Source organism: Phyllobates terribilis, unplaced genomic scaffold (genome assembly GCF_046119375.1).
Source record: "Phyllobates terribilis strain yellow unplaced genomic scaffold, ASM4611937v1 Scaffold_3__8_contigs__length_932513732, whole genome shotgun sequence".
Lineage (NCBI taxonomy): Eukaryota > Metazoa > Chordata > Amphibia > Anura > Dendrobatidae > Phyllobates > Phyllobates terribilis.
The window spans coordinates 382613316-382633976 of NW_027362763.1; the positions used below are offsets into that span (position 1 = coordinate 382613316).

At 41.2% G+C, this 20661-nt stretch overlaps 1 protein-coding gene across 3 annotated transcripts in view; it reads left to right on the top strand.

Annotated features, from left to right (window-relative positions):
• Positions 1-20661, top strand: part of PRIM2 (DNA primase subunit 2) — a 164385-nt gene that overhangs the window by 62334 nt on the left and 81390 nt on the right. For all 3 annotated transcript variants that reach the window (XM_073675471.1, XM_073675472.1, XM_073675473.1), the window contains exons 6-7: positions 220-315; positions 1666-1803. In XM_073675471.1, coding sequence (XP_073531572.1) covers positions 220-315; positions 1666-1803 — 234 coding nt within the window. The remainder of the gene's footprint in view (positions 1-219; positions 316-1665; positions 1804-20661) is intronic.

Consider the following 20661-nt stretch of genomic DNA (forward strand, 5'->3'; position numbering starts at 1 on the left):
GTGTGCACATTTTTATAAATTGACATTGGTTGGCCCGGACCCTTATTCTACACCCCACTACATTTTTAGAAACTGGATGAAGCCTATGCAAAATATGGGGTTTCACAAAAGTTTACGACTTTTTATTGCGACAGTTTACTGTAGTACATGGGTTGATTTTAAGTGTTTTATTTTGTCCTTTATTGGAATATTAAAATGAATATGATAAATTTCTTTTAGATAAGTGAAGAAGAAAAGAGGATGCATCAGGATGATCTGATCAGTTCTACGTATGGCCTGAGTGTAACTAAATTGGAGGAATGCGAATTTTACAAAGTAAGTTCCTTATTGCCTCACACTTTCCACAAGCTTATCCTTCTAAAATAGGCAGTCAAAATGTGTAGTGCAAAGGTTTCTTTTGGCATACGGTCCATCTATGATTTCTGTATGTTATTTGGTGTCACAGATCTGCAGAAATTTTTAGATAATAGAGTGGTCTATTACCTAGCAGTATTAAGAAATGGCTGATTTCTTCCATAAACAGCACCACATCGGTCCACAGGTTGTGCCAGGTACTACAGCTCACTCCTCACTTCAGTGGAGCTGAGCTACAATACAAGACACAACTTATGGACAAGCGTGGCGCTGTTTTTGTAACCAATCAAATGAGTTTTTCTAATTCTTTACAACCCCTTTATTAGAGGACAAGGATATACAATTTCACCTTAAATGTACATGTTACCAAAATAATAATGTAACCTACAATCCGACACATGACTTTATGTCTGGTTCTAAGGGTTGTTCTAGGAATTACAGTTCTTTTTCTGTAGTTGGAATCCACTAAAATGTGATTTTCTGACAGACTATGATACAGTCCAAACTTGAGAAATTTATGTTTCTAACATTTTTAAAGAGGACGTTTTTAGGCTGTGTTCACACCTTCTGGGCCCAGGTAGCAGTATGCATTGCAACCACATGCAGTTTAAGCTGCCATTCAAGACAGTCAGCCACACAGCACGCTGCTGCCCTGTGGTTGTAACGGGTCAGTCCAGCCCAAATCAGCAGCTGCTGCCCTTTTATTTTAATCAGACTTCTCATGTCTACATCTTACGTACATAAAGAATAAGTCGTATAATTTTTTTTCCCATAAATCCCTATTACACATCAAAACAAGAAACTTTGTAATATATCTTATCAGTTCAGAGAAATCCACTTCTTTCTCCCCCTGGACTGATCGATCATTCTCAAAATTCTCAATTCATGGGTAAAATCAGTGTTTAGTGAAGACAGATTTTCCCATTACTGAGATTGGAGATGGCAGTTGGTGCTTTGGAGAAATGTAACAATTATTTCAGTAGAACTTGCAGAACTAGCTCCTCCCTTCTCCATAGAACTTTAATAGCACCAACTGCCATCTCCTATCTCCGTAATGGGAAAGTCTGTCTTCACCGAACTCAGATTTTACCTGTGACCCGAGAGTGAAATGTATCCAAGTTGAGAAAGAAGTGTATTTCTCTGGTAAATTATATTTGTGTTACTTATTTTCATGTGTACTATTGATTTATGGTAGCTGTGGGGGTAGTTGGGTAATAAAAGGACAACTACTCTTTGTGTCCTTCCTGTGATGAATGTTTTCAGGAAACATTTCGTTACTTTGGTTTATTATAACTCCATTCTTATATTAAGGTTCCCTTTCAAGCTGCACTGGACTTGGTGCGTCCACGAAAAGTGTTCCTCTTAAAAGGATATGCCTTCATTCCACACAAGGATATCATTACGTTAATCTTGAATGACTTTAGGACCAGACTCTCCAAAGCTCTTGCCGTAAGTTAAATATCATTTCTCTTAAATGATCACTGACCAAGTATGGGACAAGCAATGTTGTCTCTTCTCTCTAAAACCCGAGAGACTGAACACCTTCTAATAATGTGAAAATATCTTATAGGCCTATTTCCATATCCACAGGATATGCTCGAAATGTATGCTGGTAGCACTGCCTGGACCCATTTATCTCAAGAACTGGGGTCCCATTGTGTGCAGCTGTTGGTTGGATTTCCCATATTGATGGCTGGAGAGAGCCACACATGTGTATGGGAATTCTGCCCACTTCTCCACTGACAGGTGGCGTCAGGGCCACATTCTCAAGATGGATGAGAGTTCCATGCATTATCATTTATTTATGGCATATTCTTGGGATATGCCATTAATGTACAAGCTGGGAATACCCTTCTAATCATCTGTTTCTGAAAATGTAAAGTGCTATCTCTGGTAAAGCTACCATGCACCTTTATTCTTTATTTCTCATGTTGTGTAATGTTCGCAGTCTACCCTCTGTCTTTCCTATTGAAACGTTATTCTTGGCCTGATGATCAGTAAGTAGAGCTATCTAGTATATAGAAATGTCCCACTACATGTACACTTTTGGAGCGGAGCCTTTTGCTAGCAGGGATGCCCGATGGTGTAGAAGGGTAGCAGCATGGTATTTATAGCCGGCAGTATTCTGCCCATGGAGAAGCTGACACAGACACTTTGTCTCTGATGCTCGGCTTACGGGGAAGCTTTCCTGCTCTATTATAGCAGATAATTATCAGATAACTCCTATTCATAAAACAATTCAGCTTTCCTGTATGTGTAATGACCTGATCTGTGTATAGCCATGTTCACTTTACAGGAACTCCCACCCAGCAACATGAAAGATGAACGCTGTTCCTCTGTAAGCACTACTCGTGTATTATACAGCATGACAATATGGAGGACAACTTGCAGTGTGTCATTATTGGACTGTATGCACAATGCTTAAAGAGGTCCTGTTACCAGGGCAGCAAAAATGCCCAGTTTTTGCCATTATTTTATCCCCACTGCATCCCTAAGTGTTGTTTTTTTTTTATTTTTTAATCTACCTTAATGAGAAATAAACCATTTTATTGCTAATTTTTCTGGTGTTTACAAAGAGGTTGCGGTCACATGGTTCTCTAGGACCTGTCTGTAAACTACTCTGCCTAATTACACTGTAAGCACCACCCCCTCGTAAAGGCCATAAAAATTAGCACCAACTAAAAAGGCCCATATCTCTGCAACTAAATGGGAGATTTAAGGAATAATAATGATAAAAACAGAAAACTGAATGCCCATGGGAGCTGCTGGAATAAATAAGAGCAAAAACTGTCCATTTTTGTAGATGTCAGGTCCTCTTTAAAGGGCCTGTCTCAACAATAACAATGATGGCCTATTGGACCCCTTGCCACCAGACATCTAGTTACAGATGGCTTATGTGTGGCACAGTTTTCTCCTAAATCTGAACCTGATTCTAGATCAAGAATACCGTTGGCTGGATTTATATGTGGCATAATTGTTCTGGACCTTTGCTGTTGGGTACAGTACAATACAAGTGAGTGGAGTTTTATAAAAACAGAAAGTATCTGTGATACAAGTCCACAACTTGCGCTACAGGTGGCAGAGCTGTGTGCGCTTTTATTCACCTTTTCCAAGGCAAAACTCTCGCGTAACACCACTTATATAAAAAGTCTGATCTCACAATGTAGAGGGTCCTAGCCCATTCTACTTTCTGGATACCATATGGAAAAATTAATTTTTTTTTGCAAAGATATAGTCTGCATTTTTTTTTTGTTCACCAAGCAAATAAAAATCTACGAAATCTTTTTCCATATGTAGTCTTTTTTTTTAAATTATTTTGGTTACCTCTCCATTTAGGAGGGAGAAATGTTTTGGGGGCAGGGAAGTGACCACCAGTGTAATGTCAGCTGTAATGTGTCTTTGGTAAAACAGACAATGTAATATTCTCGTAGATTGTAAGAATGGCTGCAGTGAAGTAAAGCTCTGTGTTTCCTGAATCCTTGGCCTAGAACGTGCTTTTTTCGTGCAGCTCTTGACACTTGGCTGCACTTAAACTCCGCAGATTTCATTCACATTACCCACTAGTGGGAAGAAAACATCAGCACACTCTTGTTGCTAGGAGACCGGGGGAATGGCGTTTCTCTATTTGTAAATTCACTTCTTTGACTGTTCTACTTTTTATAAAGCAAAATGGATTAAATCTCTCTCTTTTTGGAGACTAATGTAACTAGGGTTGGGGCGCTGCTTAAATTATTCACTTGCTGAAAATAGTATCCAGTATAAAGTGACAATAGTGCGATGATACCATAAAATACAGGAGACCTCCAATGATTCAGATGGTAGTGTCAGCCATCAATGTGATGCCGGACGTTAACGTCTAATGTTGTTTCAGTCTGTAATGAAGTGAGATTTCCACAGAACATATAATAATGGCAATATACTAAGTTAGACACAAAACATCACCAGATTACAACCCCCACTAAAGAATTTATTGCAAACCTTTATAGGACACGTATAACTCAATCTTCATTTCAATCAGAACAGATGCTGGGTAATAAAGACAATCCCCATACATTGTGTATACTTATCATATGATTCCCTAATGACTAGCAGCATTTTTTTGTCGTGTTGCTCCCCGTTTTCCTGCACGTCCACACCTCTGCAGTGACAGTTGTTTGGGATGTGTCAGATCGCATTTGTTGACAAGCTGTCATTTCGAATTCACATGTAAAAGGTTGGCTCATGCAAATTGTTCCATGGTCAGCTGTGGAGAGCCTGTGATCTGTCACCCTGTCCGTGAAGTTTTTATACAGCTCATCCCTCTGTGCCCAACATGACTGCAGGTCGCATGTTTAGACAAAGTGTTGACAAGGAATGGCTTGACGTTCATCATTTACTTGAAAAGAGTAGGTTTGACAGTGCTAGCTGTGTTTTAGGATAAAAATACAGTACAAATTTTACTGCTGTTTTTCTGAATAAAATTGTTTTTATCAAGTAGGTTGATGGAGCCAAGTGAACCTATACTGATTGGCCAAACATGCTTATCATTTAGTCACAGAGGCAGTAAAGCAGCCCCCCATGGATCTTCCACCTTGTTTCACTGGAAGTAGGGTTAATTTTTCTTTATATGCTTTGTTTTATTTATAAATATAACAACTCTTGATTGGATTCATCTGTCCATAAAACATTTTCCAAGAAAGGTTAGTTGTCTTTGAACTTTGCCAAAATGTAATCTTTTTTTTAACATTTTTTATAAGCCTTTCTTTTAATGATCTGTGACTTACATTTTCTATCACAGATCATGTGTTGTGGTGTATCGAGCCAATGTAGTCTATTTTAAAGAAAATTCCAGCAACCACCCAAAATTTACTTTTAATTAATCATTGGTGAAAAACACATGGAATAAAATGTGCACAATAGAAACTCTTGCTGTCTTATGCGTTTCAGGTCTCTGATGGATCGCTATTAATGCACTTTTTGCAAAGTTATTAGGCAATATGTACCGTAGTTTTGATTCATTTTATTATTGAATAACTGCAGTGCTGTCATTCAATCAAAAAAGTTAATAAATCTGAATATTTAAGAGAGTGAAAGTGAGGTTTTGTTTTTCATAGCAGATTATCTGTGCTTAATTATTGGGCAACTATTAGTATTATTAGAATTATTATGCAACTACATTAAAAACTTAAGTTTTCCCATTTAAATTGTTTTTCACCCATTAAAGTGAGAATAATAACCAAACAGCGCAAAATGTACAAAAACACATTTCTGAAATGTCACAAAAATATCCGTGACCAATATAGCCCCCCTTCTTTTCAATCTACAGACTCCATGGATTGGAGGGCTTAAGTCAGTTTATTAAAGAAACACTCCTCCTCCCATCAAAATTTTTATCCTCTTAATATATTGCAATCATCATATTATATAGCACTGTGTACTTACAATTGCTCATTTTACCTTTCTACCCATAAAATTATTTTTCCCTTCACCCATGACGGCACACCTTGAGAGAGGGATCCACCCCACCAAGGACAGGAAACTGTCTGAAATAAAAGGGCGGTTCCTCTCTCCTGCTTCAGTTGGTTTCCTGTCCTTGATGGGAACCTGTCTGCAGAAGAAAGTAAGGAGATTTTTCAGCTTACCTGTGCCTGTTCCGGTTGTGGAAGAGCGGGCTCCGGCCTGTGCACCGGGTTCCAGACTGCGGAGGTGCCGTTCACAGCTCCTTGGGGCTGTGTCCGAGCGAGCTCAATGCAGACTGCTGCGCCGCCCCCTTTTGCCGTCCATCTAGGCTCCACACCGGCCGCATGCATTGAGCGGCGTCTTCCGGGTGTGACGTGGCCTCTGACGTCACGGCGCTGTGCACGCTGGGAGAGGCGTGCCGGGTTACGTCGGAGGGGGCTGTGCCCGGATCCAATATGGCGGCGCCCTCTAAGCGCTCGCCGACCGGTTTATGAAGTCTCGGTCGGCGGATGTAAGGAGGAGGGAGGGCACTTGAACCGGAGGAGGTTCTGGATGGCTCATATTTAAGGTGAGGTAGGACAAGTCAGGGCTGCTCATGCTCCAGCCATACAGTCTTGGTAGCCATGGCAGACCAGGACACTCAGGAGCAGCAGCAACTGACCCATCCACCTCAGCAGCAGCAGCGCCACCGGTAAAAACAGGTTGACGCGTCACATAGACAGTCGCTCAAGCAACCGTCGCAGCAGCCGGAGAAGCAAGGTGTCGAACTATTCTGTGCCATCCAAAAGGGATTCGTCTCATATCCCACCACAAATCCGGTACTCTTCAGTGACTTCAGGGGTGAGTGATCTTTGTGAATGTCACTTTGTATTAATTGGAAGTTATGTGCTTCAACCCCTAGGTGCCTAAGAAGAGTAGCACCAAACAGAAGCACAGTATGTGTGCCTTATGCCAAATAAGCTTTGTTCAGGCTGTATTGATAGGACCATTGCGGAGAGTACTCCAGATTTTGCAGCAATCTGAGGTCCATAGTCCGTGCAGTGGTGCAAGGCTCCTAAAAGGTTTGCTGAAAGGGAAGAAAAGATCCCATAAGGATGTCTCCTCCTATTAGTATAATTCGTCTTCCCAGTCAGAGGATCAATGTCTCAGTGATTCATCGTCCTCTTCCTCTTCGAATAGTAGTAGACCCTGCTTCCCTATTGGGGATACGGACAAGCTGGTCAGGGCTGTTACATCCACTATGGGGTTAAGGGAAGAGAGAGCAGCCAAATCGCTTGAGAACATTGTTTGCTGGCCTGGAGAAAAAAAGAGACACACATTCCCTGTAAACCCTAGAATTCAGGCCTTTATCGACTGGGAATGAAGAAAGCCTGAGAAAACGGGGGCGTTACCTTCATCCTCTAGGAGGAAATACCCCTTCGAGGATAAGGATTCTGAATCTTGGGATAAGATCCCCAAGGTCGATGGGTCGGTAGCTTGGTCGTCTAAAAAATCATCTCCTCCCCTGGAAGATTTGGGTGTCCTTAAAGATGTTCTATCTAAGAAGGCAGACTCCTTCCTGCGTCACACATGGGAGGCAGCAGCTGGAGGCCTTAAACTGGCGGTAGCAGGCACCTGTGTAGCAAGGTCACTAATGGTATTGTTACAGCAATTAGAAGACCAGCTTAAAGATAAAAGAACCCCTAGAGATAAAATCCTGTCTATTTACCTCTAATGCAGGCAGCATCAGTCTTCCTCGCTGACACTTCTGCGGATTCGGTAAAGCTATCAGCCAGGTCAGCGAACCTATTCAATGCTGCCAGACGGGCCTTGTGGCTCAAGGGTTGCCCAGGAGACCTGCAGTCAAAACACAAACTGTGTTCTCTCCCATGCGATGGCAAGGTCTTAGTTGGCCAAAAGCTGGACAGTATTTTGGAATAAGCCGACGATAGGAAGAGAGGTTTCCCAGAATTCACGGGGGATACAAAAAGGTCTTGCTGTCGGAGGAAAAGATTTAACCGGAGTCGCCCTCTAGGAGACAGGATGAGATGGGATTCCAGATCTAAAAAGGAGTCTGGTTATATGTTTGGAGGACCGTCCTCACAATGACGCCAGGCTGGAAGTCGGTGGAAGGCTATCCCATTTTGTTCCAGCTTGGGAGGCCATTACGTGAAACCTCTGGGTTCTGGGTATTGTGAGGGAAGGACTGAAGATACGCTTCGGTCAGATTCCTCACTGAACCTCTGTAATCACCCCCAGGAGGACGTCCGTGGAGGAACAGATAGCCTTGGAGTCAGAAATATTAGATCTAGTAGGGAAACGGGTCCTTCACGAGGTTCCAGAGTCAGAAAGGGGAAGAGGATTTTATTCCCCCCTAATTTTGATAAAAAAACAAAACCAAATGGGTCTCTAAGGACCATTATCAACCTCAAGAACTTAAAGCAATTGGTGGAGAACCAGACGTTCAAAATGGAATCTGTGAACTAGGCAGTAAAAATCCTCCACCTCCATTGCTTTATGGCAGTAATCAACCTAAAGGATGCCTATTACCACTTTCCAATCCATCCAGCCTACTAAAAGTACCTAAGAGTAGCCTTGTTCATACATACATGGGAGACTTAAGACATTTTCAATTCACTGCCCTACCATTCGGTCTCTCGATAGCTCTGAGAGTATTTCCAAAGCTTATAGCAGAGGTGACAGCCTTCTTACGGATCAAAAACGTAGTGCTCATTCCCTACCTAGATGATTTTCTTATGATAGGGAGATCAGAAGACCACTGTTCCACTCAACTTCTACAAGTCACAGCGGTTTTACAACGACTGGGATGGTTGATAAATTCTCAAAAATCGAGACTAACTCCCTCAAGGACTCAAATCTTTCTGGGCCTAACCCTAAATTCTCATCTCCAAGCCTGCTTCCTTCCAGAGGACAAAGTTTGCAAAATAATCAATTTGACCACAAAAGCCATAAGTTCTCCTGCGATGTCTTTGAGAGAAGCAATGTCCCTACTGGGTTCCATGACATCCTGTCTTCCAGCAGTCAAATGGGCCCAAGGTCATATGAGGCCTCTTCAGTGGGAGGTCCTGTCTGCACAGAGATCCTTCAACAGACAATTTAGAAGGAAGACTAACTCTTTCCTTAGAAACTATAGACCCCCTCTCATGGTGGACAAACAGGGAAAATTTGACCTCAGGCATGCAGTGGTCCAGGCTAGTCGATCATATAATTACAACCGATGCGAGCGGTTCCGGCTAAAGGGGGGGGGGGGAGTGGCGTCATCTAGCGGATCTCTTAGTTCAAGGACACTGGGCATGTCACGAGAAGGCCGGCATTCGTGAGGATAATTCTGATAGCCCCTTTTTGGCCAAAAAGGCCCTGGTTTTCCCTGCTCCGACTAATGTCGATTTCAGATCTCTGGACTCTGCCAGAAAGGCTGGACCTTCTGAATCATGGGCCCGTATTCCACGCGCAGGCCAAATGATTCCATCTTGCGGTGTGGAATTTGAGAGATCATTACTGAGTGATAAAGGGTTTTCACCGGGCCTAGTTTCTACCCTAGTGAGTAGTAGGAAACCCATAACAACAAAAATTTACAGCAGAATTTGGGGGAAGTTCCTGAATTTTATAAATGCCCTGGTGTCGGATAAACCTCCAACTAAAAGATGTCCTGGAGTTCCTGCAAAAAAGGATACGACTTGGGGTTGGCCACGGGAACACTCAAAGTTCAGGTATCTGCTCTGGGGGGACTATACAATTGTAACCTGGCATGGAACAGGTGGGTTTTTAGGTTCATTAAATCCTGCGCTAGGTCTAGACCGATTTGGACTCTCAATATTTCTCCCTGGGACCTGAATTTGGTTTTGAACGCGCTCACTAACGACCCATTTGAACCCCTGCAGATTATCTCTCGAAAGATCCTCACCCTTAAAACTACTCTCTTAGTAGCCTTCGCATCAGCCCATAGGGTAAGCGACTTGTAGGCCCTTTTCTGTTAATCCTCCGTATACCCAAATTTATGATGACAGGGTCATCCTACGTTCAGATCCAGCATACCTTCCTAAGGTGTCTAGATTCCACTGTAATCAGGAGATTGTGTTACCTTCATTTTGCAGTAATCCAAAAAACCCTGGGGAGGTTAGATTTCACAATCTGTATGTCAGGAGGTCCTTGTTACGGGTACAGAGACATGACTAGTCAGTGGAGGAAAGATCATTCCTGGTTTCTGGCCTTTCAGGGGAATAGGAAAAGTCACGGGGTATCAAAAAGTACTATTTCCAGGTGGGTTAGGGAGGCCATTAGTTTAGCCTACATATCTACAGGAGTTCCGGCCCCGGACGGTATCAAGGCTCACTCCACCAGAGCCGTGGCAACCTCTTGGGCGGAGAGATCGGACGTTTCGATTGATCAGATATGTAAAGCTGCTACTTGGTCTGCACCATCCACCTTCTACAAAGCACTATAGGTTGGATCTATCCTCTTCTGTTGACCTTACCTTTGGGAGAAGGGTACTTCAGGCGTGCTCATATTCTCCGAAATTCTCTCAAGGTGTGATGTCATGGGTGAAGGGAAAACACCAAGGTTAGTAGCCGGTTTTTCCAGAACCCATGACAGCACCCGTATTTCCCCCCCACCCCCGTTTTCTCACGCCCTGGGTGTGCACTTTTTTGGGTGCCTATGTATATTATAGGTGTTGGTTAATTGTCTGACCTTTTCTGAAGGTCCTCTCAATGCTCTGTAATCAACTGAAGCGGGAGAGAGGCACCGCCCTTTTATTTCAGATGGTTTCCTGTCCTTGGTGGGGCAGATCCCTCTCTCAAGGTGTGCTGTCATGGGTTCCGGAAAAAACGGCTACCGGTAAGTAACCTTGGTGTTTCTTTTCCATTAGGTCTATAACATCATGTGATTAAAACTGACTAACTGAATCCTTCTAAGCTCTATGTAGAAACAGAAGGTCAGTTTTCCCTGTATGAGTCAAGTCACTACAAAAGTCTGTGGCAGTGGGAGTGGGAGAAGGGAACAGCTGGGTCAGGAGTTGAAGAGGGGAATGATAAATGCAAGGACAAGATAATTCCTGTTTCTACATAGAGCAGAGAAAAGAGAAGACTTAGCTGGTTAGAAAGGCAAAATGAGCAACTGTAAGTACACACTGCTATGTGATATGATGATTGCAATATATTAAGAGGATAAAAACTTTGATGGGAGGAGTGCTTCTTTAACCCCTTAACAACATCTGACGTACTAATACGCGTCTGTGCCCTGGGACTTAAGAGCCAGACCCGTATTAGTACGTCATCGCGATCGCGCGCGCACACAGGCTGTGCGGGCGCGATCGCCGCCGGGTGTCAGCTGATTGTCACAGCTGACACCCAGTACTGTGTGCAGGGAGCGGTCCTGCACCGCTCCCAGCACATTAACCCCTGCGATGCTGCGATCGAAGTCGATAGTGGCATTGCGGGGGCAAGGGGAGGTGATCTCCGATACTCACCTCCTCTTCCGGCTTCCAGCGCAGTCTGCAAAGGCTTCCCAGGTGTTGCCATGACGACCGTCATGACAACATCCGGGTCACCAGACAGCAGGAAGATTGTTTGGACGTGCGCAGTGCATCTCCAAACAATCTTCACACTGTGCACCGCTGACAGCCTGTATGACACAGGGATGGTGCTGCATTCCTGTGCCATGCAGGCGATCAGAGAAAAAAAAGTGAAAGTCCCAGAGTGGGACAAAGTAATAAAGTGTATAAACTGTCTGAAAGTGGGAAAAAAAAAAATAATAATTGCAAAAATATAAAAAAAAAATAAAAAAAAATAATCCACCAAAAATAAAAATATAATGTACCCATCAATAAATATTATTATAAAAAAAAAGAACAAAAAAACAATAAAAGTACACATATTTGGTATCGCCGCGTCCGGAACAACCTGACCTATAAAACTGTCCCACTAGTTAACCCCTTCAGTGAACACGGTAAAAAAAAAAAAAAAAAAACGAAGCAAAAAACAATGCTTTATCACCATACCGCCAAACAAAAAGTGGTATAACACGCGATCAAAAAGACGCATATAAATAAAAATGGTACCGCTGAAAACGTCATCTCGTCCCGCAAAAAACAAGCCGCCATACAGCTCCATCAGCCGAAAAATAAAAAAGTTATAGCTCTCAGAATAAAGCGATGCTAAAAAATATTTTTTTCTATAAAATAGCTTTTATTGTGTATAAGCGCCAAAACATAGAAAAATGATACAAATGTGGTACCGCTGTAAACGTACTGACCCGAAGAATAAAGCTACCTCATCTATTTTACCACACGCGGAACAGAATAAAAAAAAAAAAAAAAAAAAAAAAAAAAAAAAAAAAAATTCCTGAATTGTTGGTTTTTGTTTATTCTGCCTCCCAAAAATCGGAATAGAAAGCGATCAAAAAATGTCACGTGCCTGGAAATGGCACCAATAACAACGTCAAGTCATCCCGCAAAAAAACGAGCCGTCACATGACTGTCTGCCAAAATCTGGAAAAAATTATAGCTCTCAAAATATGGCGATGCAAAAACTAGATTTTACAAAAAATGCGTCTTTTAGTGTGTGACAGCTGTCAGTCATAAAAACCCCATATGATTCTGGCATTGCTGTAATCACACCGACCTGAAGAATAAAGTCGTCTAATCACTTATACCGCACAAGGAACGGCGTCAAAAATAAACTCTTGGGTTAGGATTGGGCTAGGGTTAGGGCTGGGTTTGGGGCTAGGGTTGTGCTGGGGCTAGGGTTGTGCTGGGGCTAGGGTTGGGATTTTTTTCAAAAGTAAGAAAAAAAGATGACGATATGGCGACTAGTGTTGAGCGCAAGTGCTCGTTACTTGAGTTTGCATCGGGTGCTCTGGTATGCATTGAGTATCGTGGGTATTTGAGTGACATGCTCGAGTCTCTGCCCCATATGCTTTGCGGCCAAAAAAACTTTACGGGGATTGCCTGCCATGCACGAGCGATCCCCGCATGTTTTTTTTTGGGTGTCTAATAACCGTGAAACATGTGGGCGGGGACTCGAGCATGTCATTCGAGCACACGCTGTACATGGTGCATACCTGAGTACCCGATGCAAACTCAAGTAGCGAGCACTTGCGCTCAAGAATAATGACAACTTATTCAATATGATGACCTAATGTAAACAAATTCTGTGCCGTACCTCTGGGTTCAAAATGTTCACTATACACCTTAATAAAATCCTTGAGGGGTATAGTTTCCAAAATGGGGACACTTGTGGGGGAGCTCCACTGTTTAGGCACATCACGGGCTCTCCAAACGCGACATGGTGTCCGCTAACGAATTGAATGGAAAATCGGCTCAAATTGTTAGCGGACGCCATGTTGCGTTTGGAGAGCCCCTGTGTGCCCAAACATTGGAGCTCCCCCACAAGTAACCCCATTTTGGAAACTAGACCCCCCAAGGCACCTATCTAGATGCATAGTGAGCACTTGGAACCCCCAGGTGCTTCACAAATTGATTCGTAAAAATGAAAAAGTGAAAAAAAAAAACACACTTTCATTTTTATGAATCAATTTGTGAAGCACCTGGGGGTTCCAAGTCCTCACTATGAATCTAGATAGGTGCCTTGGGGGGTCTAGTTTCCAAAATGGGGTCACTTGTGGGGGAGCTCCAAAGTTTGGGCACAGAGGGGCTCGCCAAACGCAACTTGGTGTCCGCTAATTATTCTAGCAAATTTTACAATCAAAAAGTCAAATGGCGCTCCTTCCCTTCCGAGCCCTGCCGTGCGCCCAAACAGTGTTTTTTCCCCAAATATTGGGTATCTGCGTGCCCAGGGGAAATTGCACAACAAATTTTGGGGTCCATTTTTTCTTGTTACCCCTGTGAAAATAAAAAAAATTGGGTCTAAAGTAACATTTTTGTGAAAAAAGTTAAATGTTCATTTTTTTCTTCCACATTCAAAAAATTCCTGTGAAGCACCTGAAGGGTTAATAAAGTTCTTGAATGTGGTTTTGAGCACCTTGAGGGGTGCAGTTTTTAGAATGGTGTCACTTTTGGGTATTTTCTGTCATAAAGACCTCTCCAAGTGACTTCAAATGTGATGTGGTCCCTAAAAAAATGGTTTTGTAAATTTTGTTGGAAAAATGAGAAATCGCTGGTCAACTTTTAACCCTTATAGCTCCCTAACAAAAAAAAATTTTGGTTCCAAAATTGTGCTGATGTAAAGTAGACATGTGGTAAATGTTATTTATTAACTCTTTTGTGTGACATATCTCTCTGATTTCAGGGCTTAAAAATTCAAATTTTGAAAATTGCAAAATTTTCAAAATTTTCGCCAAATTTCCGTTTTTTTCACAAATAAACGCAAGTGATATCGAAGAAATTTTTCCACAATCATGAAGTACAATATGTCACGAAAAAACAGTCTCAGAATCAGGGGGATCCGTTGAAGCGTTCCAGAGTAATTACCTCATAAAGTGACAGTGGTCAGAATTGTAAAAATTGGCCTGGTCATTAATGTGCAAACCACCCTCGGGGCTTAAGGGGTTAATCTGACTTTTTGGGCAGCACCATCTACAGCCTCCCAGACACTGTTCCGAGTTGTAATGTTTTCCTCCACTGTAAATTTCCCATTTAAGAAAGGCGCATAAGTTCTCAATAGGGTTTACGTAAGGTGAGAAAGGGGCCATACTTCGTATTTGGCGTGCCATAAATCTTTACATTTTTCTTGTTTACAGAGCTCGGGAGGTCTTGTTTTTGGGATACATGCACGTTTTTGATAACATTTTTTGTTTTTAATTTTTTTTGTGAGGCAAAAGACAAAACCTCAATTCCGGCATTTGTTTTTTTGCATTCTTTTACCACTGTTCACTTCATGCGATAAGTAATTATGTTGTTTCAACGTATCGGTTGAGGCCACACCATCTCTGGGATGTAAACTTGGTATGTTACTACACATCAGTAGGTATGCCCTTCATCATAGGGGGTTAATGGTGCCCTGGCATTGTTTTTCAGTTTTGTATTTTTTTTTTTTTTTTGTTTCTAACAAACATTTTTGCTATTGTTTTGTGTTGATATACATCCAATCAGTTTCAATAAAACCTTTATTTCAGGAGACCTTTTACGTGATATACTTAAATGTGTTGTCCACAAACCAAAGTGCTGTTTAATGGATAATAAAAATTTGAAAGAAAAAACGCTGCAAAAATATGTGCATTTTTGATGTTTCCCTTGCATTCTTTTCCCTTTCAGTTGAGTAGGTGAAAAACACTTGTTTTTCAAATCTGCAAGGGAAAAGTAAGCGGCATGGTCATGTGATTTCAGAAATCTCCTTCACTTTGCTGTTACTGTGAAACTTTGTTTTGTTTTGTATTTTTATTTTTGTTTGTCAAAAACGCAGTGTAAGAAAAAGCCCCAATAGTAATATTGTCTAATGTAATTTATAATGGTTACTGTTGTATTAAAAAAGCATCCCATGTTGGAAAAACCCTGTTAGCACCTTAAACATGCAGCCTATTTTGGCCTTCAGGACGTGGTAGTTTTTTTCATATTATCTTATTTTTTTATTCCTTCTTTTCGAGTCATAACATTTTTGTTACATTATATGCACTCCAAAATAAATTATTAAAAACACTTTTTATTAGTTATAGAAAACGCATCAATTCCTCAATTTTTTTTTTTTGGGAGGGGGGAGTGGGTGAGTGCGGTTGATTTTGTGTTTTTATGCCACAGCTGTGCACAGATCAAGTAATATAGATATATTCGCTTGGCCTGCCAATATATTTATATAAAAAAAAAAATGAGGCGTCCATTCCATGTCATCTCTGCAGTGTCATGTTGACATGAAATGTGCGGCAGCCTCTGCATTTAAAAGGTTGGTGTCTAAAAATTCTGATTAATGAGAGTCATGTCACTTGAAATTCATTTCAGGTATTATCTCTTAAGTGTTAAACCAGAGTAATTCATTGTAACATAGATGGATGATTTTTATAATAACATGCATACACAAGGTTAGCAAGGTAATAACTTTGGCAGGGCAATATAAAACATGATTGCCACAACTTTATCCTTTGACTATTATACATTTGGTTGAACTTGATTGTACGTAGTCCAAAAGCAGGTTTTCTTTTCACTACAGCAGAAATTCAATTAGCATACCACTGTATAATATATCATCAGAGCTGCTATATGAATTACTTTTCGTGAAATATGTTCCATTGAATATTAATTGAAATGTGACTAGCCTCTAGTTGTTATCTAAACAGTCATTTAAGAAAAAAAATCTGATATTACTAGTTCCTATGAGTTGCCACAATTGAATCGTCTAGCTGTTTCAGCACAGTTGTTTATCATTTTCCATAAAACAATTCATTATTAAAGTGCTATTTTTATGCACATTTTTAACAGTGCGAATGTAGTCGAGTGCTCCCTCAAATTACAATGTTAATTTAGTCTGACATGAGCAGTGTAACTTGAGAATTAGTTGAAACCCCAAAATTTTTATCATAAAATAAAACGGTTAAGGAAAAATAAGTGTGTTCTTTAGGGCTTGTTCTGATGAGCATATGATGAGTCCGTGTGCACCACCGTATGCCCATGGAGAGATCATGGACCCATTATGCCAGTGTGCCTGCCAGTGCACATGACCGATGGTCTGCATGGAAAAAGACGCAGTATGCACTACTTTGATCCGTGTTACGATCAGAATAATGCATACAATGAAAGGCAGTTCTGACACAATGTGGATGAACACGGAGTTGCATGTGGAGCCTTAAACAGGATGGACGCATCCATGAAACACTAATTGAGTTTGGTTCAGAAGACCTTGCCTGACCTCCAGCTCTTGTGACCTGGGCTAACTGTTTTGTAGACCGGAATGTGTGAAACCGGCCTTGCACTTCACAGCGCTTAAAGGGACTCTGTCAGCACAGAATGACAAAATACAGGCGCTTGGTTCTTCACAGCGGGGCCAATCATTTAACTGCACCTTCCCACCTGCTTGTTTTCCATCTATCTCCTCCCTTCTCTGGCTCTATAAAGCCTGAACTGTCAATCAAAGAGGGGGGATTGGAGATAGAGGGACAACAAGCAGGTGTGAAGGTGTATATAAATGATTGGCCCCGCCGTGAAGCACCGAGCGGCGGTACTCAGTTTGAACAGTCATTCTGTGCTAGACAGTGCCTTTAAAGGGAATCTGTCAGCAGGTTTTTTGCTATCTTATCTGAAACCATCATAATGTTGGAAAAGAGATCATGATTCCAACTATGTATCACTTTGTTTACTGGGTGCAGTGGTTCTGACACAGAGTTCTTAGATGTAGCAGAGCTCAGAAAGCTAACCCCACCCACACCACTGACTGGCGACTTTCTATCTCCACTGTGCATACGCAGAAAGCTGCCAATCAGTGGTGGGGGCAGGGTTCTACATAGCTCATAAATACAGAGGACTACATGGCTGCAGATTTACTAGACCTATAGTGATCTCTTGCTGATAAAACAGTGATTTTATCAAAACTACATCAAGCAGCCCAGTAAGTGACATATCACTTGAATCAGGGTCTGTATGTCTACATCATGCTGTCTTCAGATGAGGTGGCAAAAAACCTGGTAACAGATTCCCTTTAAAGCCCTTGTAGCATCCAATGCAGTACACATAGGGAAAATAATCATTCATTTTACACCAGTTTTCTGACCTATGAAGGTATACCAGTAGCACCGTTGGTGTTTTTACAGGGTTTAGCAAAGGGGGCGTGGGCACACTTTACCGAAAAGATTTGCCATAATTAATGCCAGAAATCAGCATTTCTGATTTGGGTGTATGGTGGTTCTGAAAGATGTGCCACATTCATTAAGGAGTATGTGTCACTAATGAATTTGACAGTCCATCCTACCACACATATAGATCTCACTACCACTCCCATGTTTGTTTATTTTTCCTTTTTGATTGGTCTTTTTACTGCACTGGATATTTTTTATTGATCCAATCGGCCGATATATCTGAAGGGTTTTGGTGTCATAGCATTGTGGTAAGGCGAGAAAGCAGAACAAAGACCTGTGTATCTGCAGAGCGTTTCTCTGATGATTATCCAGATGTAATTGAGTCTTTCATTACAAAATGTTGAACCATCTGAATGTAACCAGTGGTGAACCCACCTGCTTTATTTACCTTCTGTTTCTCCATACAGCTTTTTTACTTTTGAGTGGACCTGTACATTTATTCGGAGGAATGCTGGGTCAGCTTGCTGCTGTGGAGAAACTAAATCAAGATAGCTGGGATGTCTTCTTTTTTTTTACTGTCAGAAAGAGTAGCATCACATCTTGCAGAACCTGCAAACATTTTTCAAAGATAGATAAATCCTATAGTGTTGGATTGTCAAGGACACTGGCTTCAGCATTCAATCATTCGCACGTAGTTCCTGAGAGATGCGAAGGTGAAGTATATGCACAATAACAGTGCAAAGTGCCTGACATGTTACTTCATTGATTTCCCGGAAAAGATGACAAAGTACATTTATAGAGCGGAGCGCAGTGTGATAAGAAAGAGCGGAATCGACATTCATATTCTGTGCCTGTTTAACAGCACCGACCTGTTACTAAACAACATAATGTCTGGTGGAGAGCGATATAGATCTGATCTGGTCAGCATTATTGCCGATTTCCAGGATGGTGACTTATTTTTATTTATTTATTTTTTTGCATTGCTGCATTCAAGGAGCCATATAATTATTACTTTTCCATCTGTGTAACTGGCTAGTCTTTTGTGGGATGAATTATATTTTTCATTGGCTCCATATTTGGGTCATAGCATTTTATTAACTCCTTGTATGGGTAAACAAACCAACCCCCCCCCCCTTTTTTTTTTATTATAGTAAATTTTGCACTATTCACAGTGCAACATAAGCACTCTAGTAACAGAAGAGCCAGCACTCTGTCCTTCTTGAGAAAATTCAGTATTTACAGTAACTTTATTCCATACATACTAGACTAATGCACCCTTCCCCCTTCCTTTCTTTCCTCACGGCTAAGCAAATTACAGTTTTTATAATATATATTGGAATTGAACAAATTTTGCATGAAATTCTGGCCCGAATAGAGGATAGTCGTCTTGGAGAGGTTTCACTGTACATACAGCTGTGACAATTTTTGATGCTTTTTTTCCCGCCGGCAAAACCTGCTCTCTTGGCAGTAAAGAAGCAATGTCAAAAAAGCAGATTTTGCTGAGTGTTTATGGTGTTTTTGCTGCGTGATTTTCAGTATACTTTTTTCTCTTGTGCATGCTGATAAAGTTTAGTGCATAAAAAAAACCTAATTCAACTTCATTAGGTTTTGGCACCAAAAACGCAGCAAAACCTGATACTGTGTTTTTGCGCTGAAATAAGTGACATGTTGCATTTTGCAAAAACGCATCTTTTTGACAAAACAGTTAGGGAAAGAAAGCCAAGGTGCGTGCATAAGATTTCTGATATCTCATAGACTTTGCTGGTACTGTAAAATGCAGCTGAAAATTTGCATAAAAAAACGCAGCCGAAAAAGCTGCAAAAACACAACGTATGAACATAGCCTAAATATATAGCTTTCTTTAGGCTGTGAAAAGGAAAAATAAAAAGCAACAGAATTGTTTATCTTCAACACTTCTAAGTAAGCAAGTATAGCCAAAGCAGTACAATTGAAAGGTAACGAGCTACAGGCACACGCTGTGCACGTCTTTATCTATCTTTTTTTAAATATTTTTTATTTTGGTTCATATTTTTTATCCTACTTAAAGCAATTCTAAAGCCTTAGTTTTTATTCCCCACCATGGTATCACTAGAGAGTGTAAAGGTAGTCACTAATTATACATGAAGAGTTATGTACCGAGTTATAGAGGTGAAGCTAATGATTCTCGACTAAGGTTTTACTTACAACTGTCTTAATAACAAAAATTAATTTTCCCTGACAGTAGATTGCGTTTAGAAGTCTGTTTTAATAAATCATCTTGACTGCTTTGCAACCAGGAAAAATGTAATAAATTTAGCTTTCGCTTTTCAGGCAGGCCTGATGCAAAAGGGGACAATATTTTGGCACAGTAACTATGCACCTGGAATTGCAGAGTTTCCAAATTCCAAAAATAAATTTTTGTGGTCTTGCCAGCTGAAGGTGTAAGAAGCAAGTTACAGGAGCTCCTGCTGGAATATCCTTAGAATCCTGTTAAAAATCTTTCCCACTGCGAAGGGACTGGTACCCATCCCTTCTGGATTGTTTCCTGAGCCTGAGTGTGCCTCTGCTGGCAAGACCTGCTTGGAGCGAGGGGACACATGACATCAAGGACTCATTCTGCCAGTATCAAATTGTCCCTTAATGCTCAGCCATACAGACACTGAGGACTCATGGCCCCCTGAAGCAGTGTGCTGCTGAAGTCTAAGCAAGAAAATATACAGCCAAGGGATTGAATTATTTCTAAAAAATATATATTTTACTGAAACATGCTAAAAAACATGATTAAAGACAAAAAAACACTTTGCCTACTCGTAAGATAAGAACCTCTTGGTCATGGCCATGATTAAAGTGGCTATCTTGTTGGCGACTGGATTTTTACACATTATTTCTCCTAAATGCAACAAATGTCATGGGGCTGCGCAATCCCGACACGATAAGTCCAACCAGAAATTGTGCTACTGAGAGACTGAAAGAATTTACCTGTCCTATCCACGAGAAGGGGCACACAACTAGGCCCTTACAGAACCACCATTAGACTCCAGGAAACAAGACCAGGCAACCCCAAGAAACAGAGGGAGGAGGTCGAGCAGACTCTGAAACAGGTAACCAATAAACTCCTATGCTCTATTACATCTAGTACTGCCTCCCTGACTGGGAAACTGGAAGAAGTCAAAATTGATTCGGGTCTACTCAGACACGATATGGAGAAGCTGA